Raw genomic sequence first — 7,521 nt, forward strand, 5'->3', positions numbered from 1 at the left:
ATGCCCTGCCACCGGCTGGCTCCGACCGCGCTCCTGGCGATCCCCCAGGCAACTTGGAGTCACGAGAACCCGCACCCTGAGACCCGACGCCCAGCCCTCTCCCTCGTCCCCATGGCCCCTGTCAGGCTCAACAACCTCTCGCTCTGCGACGTGTCCCCGGAGGGGATACAGCGCGGTCCAACCAGACCCACTCAGTGCTCCAAGGACAGCGCAGCCCACTCCCGAGGGATCCCAAGTCCCCAGGGAAAGTGGCCGGAAAAAAAAATCTCTTGTTTACTGGGTCAGAGAGGCCTCAGCTGGGATTCGCTTCCCTGTTTCTGTGGTTTCTTTTCAGCAGATTCCTGGGGCTGGAGAAGAAAGGGTGGCAACCGGTGGATCCACCCCGGCAGGGAGTGGGGGTGGGGTTCAGGGGATTCCGAATTCGTGGAAAGGTCCCCCGACTTTTGGAGTAGCCGGACACGGAGTCAGGAACAACGTGGCTAGGAGCGCAGGGACCACATGGATCGCGTTAAACATTGTACCTCGGGGAACAAAACTGAGAAGGCTAATTAGGACAGGTCACCACAGGGAACCGGGACGTGGGGAGGGGAGCCCGCGATGTGAGAAACTCGGGCATGAGGTAGTCAGGTCGACGAAGACGCTGGCCAATAATTGACTGGGGTTCTGGGCTCAGTCCACAGAGTTAGGGGCATAAACCGTGGTATTCCTTTGTGATTTTGGAGACTGGGTTCTCCGGCAAGGATCACGCATGAAAGAGGACGCTCGTGTGTGTTGTGTCCACGTGTGCAAGTTCGCGAGGGGAGGGGGCGCGGAAGGCGTGACAAAGACGGACTTTATGGCTGAGTGTGCGCCTCGCTCCAACGGGGAGCAACAAACTGTGCCAGGCATGTGTCTCACGGGACGTAAGTGACAAAGGCTGGGTGTCTGTCACGGCAAACGCGCCAAGGTGGCCACTGTGCGTCTGTGGATGCGTGCGATCGCCGGGACATGAAACCAAGGGGTGTGCTGAGCTGCACCCCGCACCGCTTTCGGGAGAGAAAGGCAAGCCCAGAAAGTGAGTACGCGCAAGTGCGCGCGCGCCCGCGTGCGGGGGCGTGGCAGTAAACAGCAACAACCCACACCCCAGCTTGGCCAGAAACTCGGATCTCTCTTCCTAGCTCGAAAGTGCTCTGAGGCCGAGCCTGGAGGTGAGTCCGAGGGGGCAGGGCCGGGCGTGCTTTGTTACTGGGGTTACGGATCGCTAGTACCTGGAGCGCTGCTGGCGCCTAAGGAGCGCCAGGAATGGAGGTGATGTCACGGTGATGCAGCCCGGCCCACCCTGGCCGAGAGAGGGGAGTGCTGTGCCGGGGGAGGCGGGCGGGAGAGCTAGCCACCAAGCGCACTCAGCTCAGTCTGGGGTCCCGGGGAGGAAGGCCCTGCAACTCTGCCCAGGCCTGGCCACCCCTACCGGAGAGGGCTCTGGCCCTGCGCCCTCCTTTGAGTCCCTCCTACGCCCGCCGGCGTTCTGCCTGGGGCCGAAGTTGGCTCTCTGCGCGGCGCCGAAGCGGACTGACTGCGAGTCCCAGGTAAGGGCTGCTGCCTCGGCGCTCCGCCCTCGCCATCGGCAGGCCGGAAGACCTGGGTCCCGCTGGCTGGGAGAGGGCAAGGGCCGAGGCCCGGGGTGGGGACCCGAGGGGCAGGCCACGATGCATCCACTCCGCAACTTCGCAGAAAGTTTCCAAACCCGAGCCAGCTGGGGACTTAATGGGTCAGGGAAGCCGGGTGCTGCGTCCTGAGGTGGACGGCCAAGGAAGGACTCCACCACCCGTGTGTCCGAAAGGTGTCCCTTTACCCATTCACGCAGTGGGAGGCTACGGTTGACTGTGACTGTAGGTTGGCGTCGTTTTTCTGATTTCTTTGCGGTGCGTGGGAAGGGCAGGTTTCTGTGACCGGGGGAATGGGAGGAACAGAGCTTGGCCCCTTGCTCTTTTGGCTCAGACTTCCAGGGTCGTGCGAGCGGAGACCTAGCAATCCGGTTGGAAAGGGGAGGCGAGGGCTCCGGATCTCTCCGCGGGAAGTTTGGAATTTCAGAGGCCTAGGGCGCCTCTCCTTCTGGAGGCCTAGGTTCTGGATCCCACCCCTTACTCGCTCCTGGTTTTTCCAGAGCGCTTTCCGCTTCCACTTCACGTCCACACTTTTACACGTACAAAGTTCTAAATCACTTACGCCTTCGTGATCTTGATCCTGAAGAACGGACATGAGTATATATGGAAGCGTGGTTTTGTGCTCTTGGAGAACCCCCTCCCCCTAACAGTGTGTGTTTTGTGGCTGGGAGGGAGTGCTGTTAGGGATGGGGGTGGGGCACATTCCAAAGTGGAGAGCAGACCCCTGATGGCGTAGAAGGCTTCTAAGATTCCTCATACTTGGGTATTTTAGTTCAGATACCCACTCTTGGTTATGAAAGCGGGATGGGGGACAGTAAACGGTCTGTGGGTCCTTCCATGCATTAGCATCTCCCCAGGTCCTTTCTTACAGGATTCCTTGACCAGCCCTTTGGTCAGAGGGCTGAGACAATAGGACTTGTCCTGAGACTGTGAAAAAAAGGAGGAAGTGGTGGGTGAGAGGAAGGCTGGCTACGTGTCCACCCATCTTTTCAGGTCAGCTGCTGAGGGGCCGCAGCTAGGGAGGAAGAAGGATGCTCTGTGGTGTCCCTGGCTGAGCCATTGCTCCATGGAATGGGGCTGTAGGTAGTTATGATCTTTGGCTTGCGTCTTACTTGTAGCCTTGATCCTACCAAGCAGCCTTTCCCATGTGTGCATGGGTGAATGAGTGAGTATATATGTGTGTGTGTGCGTGTGTGCATGTGTGCACGCTGATGGGGAGACCATGAGGTTGTTCTTCTGGAGAGGTGAGAAGGTGAAGGTTTATTGCCTCACCTGTAACTGCTTAAAGCCAGTTCAGGGCTGGCAGAGTCTCAGCCCACAAGCCTTACCAAGGCTTTTCCGCTCCACCTGAAGACAGAAAGATGGAGAAAGGGGATCTAGGAACTTGACTGCATTGCCTCCGACCAGAGTTGGAGGCTGGGTAGCTGACCCCGGGGAAAGGCTGATTTCTGAGGTGATTAAGAATATTTGTATGATGCTCCCAGGAGGTGTTGGCTCACACCTTTAATCCCAGCACTCAGGAGGAAGAGGCTGGTGGGTTGCTCTGAGTTCGAGGCCATCTGGGTCTACAAAGCAAGTTCCAGGACAACCACAGCTAACCAGAGAAATTCTATCTTGAAAAATGAAGAAAAAAAATTGTATGGCCGATTTCAGGGAGATGAAATTAAAAGGCTTTTTGTCCAGACAGTAATCTGAAGTGCAGCCTTGGCTGTGGGCTGTTAAGGCTTCTAGGGCAGGAGGCCTGTCCCACTCCTGGCAGAGATGGGTGGGTACTCTGTCCTTTAGGGCGCGGGTTTCACATGGTTGCTGTGTTCAGGGGGTGGGAGACCCTCAGAGGTACAGAGTCCTTTACAACTCTTGAAGTAGTTCTCAGCACAGGAGTCAAAGGAACATTTCCTAGGGGTCTCCTAAGATCAGAAAACATAGACATTTACATTATGATTCATAGCAGTAGAAAAATTAAAGTCACGAAGTAGCAGTGAAAATCATTTTATGGTTAGGGGTCACCACAACATGAGGAACTGTATTAAAGGGTCACGGCATTAGGAAGGTTGAGAACCACTGACTTAGAGCCTGGTAGGGGAGGTTGTGTCACAAGGTTCAAAAGTTCAGGCCTCCAGAGGTTCAGTCTGAATGCAGGGGTGTGTGTGTGTGTGTGTGTGTGTGTGTGTGTGTGTGCGTGCGCGTGTGTGTGACAACCCGCAACAGGTGGTGGGTGTTATTTAAGAGCCTCTAGGCAAAGCTGGCCTCTCCTCTCTACCCTTTAGCCATCATCTTAAAAAGCAGTAAGTGACTGCCTGGCGGTGGTGGTGCATACATTTAATCCCAGCACTTGGGAGGCAGAGGTAAGTGGGTCTCTGAGTTCGAGGCCAGCCTGGTCTACAGAGTGAGTTCCTGGACAGGTAGGACAGAGAGACAAAACAAAACAAAAAGCAGCAGTAGGTGGCCAGAGAATCTGAACGGTGGACAAAATCACTGGCTGCTCTTGTATCGGTTCCCAGCACCCTCATGATGGTTGAAAACCATCGTTAACTCCAGTTCCAGAGAATCTGATCCCTTTACTGACCTCTGTGTGCACCAGACACACATGTGGTGAATATCTAGACATGCAGGCTAAACATTAATACATGTAAAGAAATCAAAATAACTCTGGTTGAATTCATGTGTACGCCTGGACTGAAGGATTGGTTGGTCTCTGCACCAATGTGCTTTCTTCAAGAATCTTTTTTTGTTTTTTGTTTTGTTTTTTTTGAGACAGGGTTTCACTATGTAGTTCTGGCCATCCTGAAACACACTACGTAGACCAGGCTGGCCTCCAATACACAGAGATCTGCTGCCTCTGCCTCCCAAGTGCTGGGATTAAAGACATGCACCACCATGCCTGGCTCTCAACGGTCTTGCTCACCCAGGGCCTCTGTCCTACACAAGGGAGAGAGTCCAGCCCCACTGTCCCAATTTCCCCACCTGACTCTGTCTCCATCTGCCCTTTAGGGAGGGATGGCACATTTCAGGGCAGCCCAGTTTTCCATACTTAATGACAGAGGTGAGATTTGAAGGGTCAGGTCAAGGCGGAAGCTGGTCATCCCATAGCAAAGGCCAGAGGAATAAGCAGTACAGGACTGTAACCCTTCTCTAATCCTGTCCGAGTGTCTGTAGGGGTGCTGGGGACCAGCCGAGCAGAGGCACGCTTGTGTTTCTTCTCCGCCTTCTTTCTCTTCTTCCCCGGGGAAGGAAGTCAGGTGGACGGGCCCACACTGACCTACATCCCCAGTCTTGGGATGGCCTGGCTATTATCAGACGTAAACCGGTAATGTGGCCCTGCAGCGCCCTCTTCTCCTAAATCTCCCTTGTCCTGATATTTGTCGGGGAGGGGTGCAGCAGGAGGGGGTGGCAAGAATCTCTCAGACCTGGCCATTATGGTTCTGCTGCCTTTGGCCTCGCTCCTTAAACTGGATGAACATGGCTTCAATAAATTGATTGATTGTGCCTTTGTGCTAGACACATCTGAGAACATGACCCTGGCCATGCCTCCATCATGTTCAGTACAGCCTGCAGAGACTCCTCCTAGCCTTGAACAAGTCCTCTTTGTAACCCCGCCCATCTTTGTAACCAGCCCCAGCCTCCTACACACACACACTCACACTCTCTCTCACACACACACACACACACACACACACACACACGCTCACCACGCCTTGAACTTAGTTTTCTGTCTCCTGCTCTGAATTTGGGGGCTGAACTCGGGATACTGACATCTGTCATCTTTTTTTCTCTTTTTTTCCTCTTTGACTTTTTCAATTCCACCTTCATCCTGATATCTCCTTTTAGTCTGTGTCTCGTGGCAGTGTCTGGGACACCATACAATTTAATTTACTGCGAATGGCATTCCTTTTTTTTAAAAAAAATACTAACTATATGTGTATGGGTGCCTTTCATGCATGCATATCTGTGTATCATGCATGTGCCTGGTACCCAAGGAGACCAGAAGACGGTGTTGGATTCCCTGGAATTGGAGTTAAAGACAGTTGTGTGCTGCCATGTGGTTTCTGGGAATCAAACTTGTGTCCTTTGGAAGAGCAGTCAGTATTCTTAACCATTGAGACATCTCTCCAGGCCCCTACTTTTAAGCATTCTTGGTGCATTTTTTGCTAAATGCTGAGTAAAATGCTTTGTGTGGTGTGTTTTCAGATTGTTCATGTGTGTGTACGTGAGCTTGTGTGTGCATGCATGGGAAGTTAAGGTTGGCATCAGGAGTCTTCAGTTACTCTCCACCTTAGTTTATTGTTATTATTACATTTATTTATTTGTTTACTTTTCGGTTTTCTTTTTTTTTTTTTTTTTTCCAAGACAGGGTTTCTCTGTGCGGCCCTGGAACTTGCTTTATAGACCAGGCTGGCCCCGAACTCACAGAGATCTGCCTGGCTCTGCTCCTGAGTGCTGGGATTAAAGGCGTGCTCCACCACTGCCCGGCTACTTTTTACTTTTTATTTTAGTTTTTATGTGTGTGAGCGCACACAGGGAAGTCAGAGGACAACTTACAGGAGTCAGTTCTGGATCCTGAGAGTTAAACAAAGGTTGTCAGGCCAGGCTGCATGTGCCTTTACCACTGAACTATTTTGCCTCTCCATTATCTTACTTTTTAATATCTTTAGTCAGGGATAATAGTCCCACATGCCTTTAGTTCCAACACTTGGGAGGCAGAGGAAGCTGGTTCCCTGTGAGTTAGAGGCCAACCTGGTCTACATAGTGAATTTCAGGACAGAGCTACATAGTGTGATCCTGTCTCGAAAATACAAATATACATATATATTCTTTGACAATTTCATACATATAGACAGTGCATCTTGATCATGTGGACCCCCTATTCTCCCTCAAGAACCCTCGACTCCTGCCTCCCGGTCCCTGCAGGCACTTCTAGTACATTCCTCGCCCTGCCTCCTGTTCTCTCCTTTGTTAATGATCCACTGAGCCTGTTGGAATATTGACTTGACCTTGTGTGGCACAGTTGCCATCTCATGTCCAGGAGACAGCATTTCACAGTGCTTGCTCCTCCTGGCCTCTGGCTCGAAACGTTCTTTCTTGCTCCGCAATGTCCCTGAGTGGCTCCACCTGACTTGTTGAGAGACGGCCTCTCACTTGAACCTGGAGCTCACCAGTTCAGCTAGACTGGCTGGCCAACAAGTCCCAGCGATCCTCCTGTCTCCACCTCCCCAGAGCTGGGATTACAGTGCGTGCCCTAACCATGCTCTTTACCTGGGAGGTAGGGATGCAAACTCAGGTCTTCATGCGCACAGCAAGCACTTACTGACTGATCTATTTCCCACTTTTTTGGAGGTGTTGGGGAATCAGATTTGAGGACTCATGCCTACTAGACAAGTACTCTACCACTCCCATGGTTCTTCCCTTTCCAGAGCTTGTAAATACCAGTGACCCTTTATTGATTTATTAGTATACAGGGGCAGGGGAAGTGAACTTTGGCGAGCAACTCGCTTTTACAATGGTACTTTTTTAGGAAGACAACTATAAACTTATTTAAGCATACTTGTTAGTTTTAGGAGTTAAAGGTAGATTTGGTAGCTGAGGAAAAGCTAGGAAATCGCTGAGGTGGCTTAAGCTTCGTGAATTTTTATTTTGTTTATTTTTATGTGTGTGCCTATGGGAGTTTATGTGCACCATGTGCGTGTAAGAGCTTTGGAGGCCAGGAGGGGTGTGGGAACCCAGGAACTAGAGTTACATACAGGTGGTTGTGAGCTGCTCTGGAAATCCAACCCAGGCCTTCCCTAAGAGCAGAAAACACTCTTAGCCACTGAACCACCCCTCTGGCCTTCCCTCCTCTCTCTCTCTCTCTCTCTCTCTCTCTTTCTTTCTTTCTTTCTTT

General features: G+C 52.0%; 1 protein-coding gene across 4 annotated transcripts in view; it reads left to right on the forward strand.

The window, feature by feature from the left end:
• The first annotated feature begins 483 nt into the window (after positions 1-483).
• Positions 484-7,521, forward strand: part of Gprc5c (G protein-coupled receptor class C group 5 member C) — a 21,643-nt gene continuing 14,605 nt past the window's right edge. The window contains exon 1 of one of the 4 annotated variants that reach the window (XM_050140252.1): positions 484-1,054. In XM_050140252.1, the coding sequence (XP_049996209.1) occupies positions 988-1,054 (67 nt within the window). In that variant the 5' untranslated portion in view covers positions 484-987. Of the gene's footprint in view, positions 1,188-1,233; positions 1,566-1,690; positions 1,869-7,521 lie in introns of those variants that run through there. The other 3 variants (XM_050140254.1, XM_050140253.1, XM_050140255.1) reach the window with 3 other exon arrangements.

Source organism: Alexandromys fortis, unplaced genomic scaffold (assembly GCF_014885135.2).
Source record: "Alexandromys fortis isolate MF-2015 unplaced genomic scaffold, M_Fortis_MF-2015_v1.1 scaffold_39, whole genome shotgun sequence".
NCBI classification, from domain to species: Eukaryota; Metazoa; Chordata; class Mammalia; order Rodentia; family Cricetidae; genus Alexandromys; species Alexandromys fortis.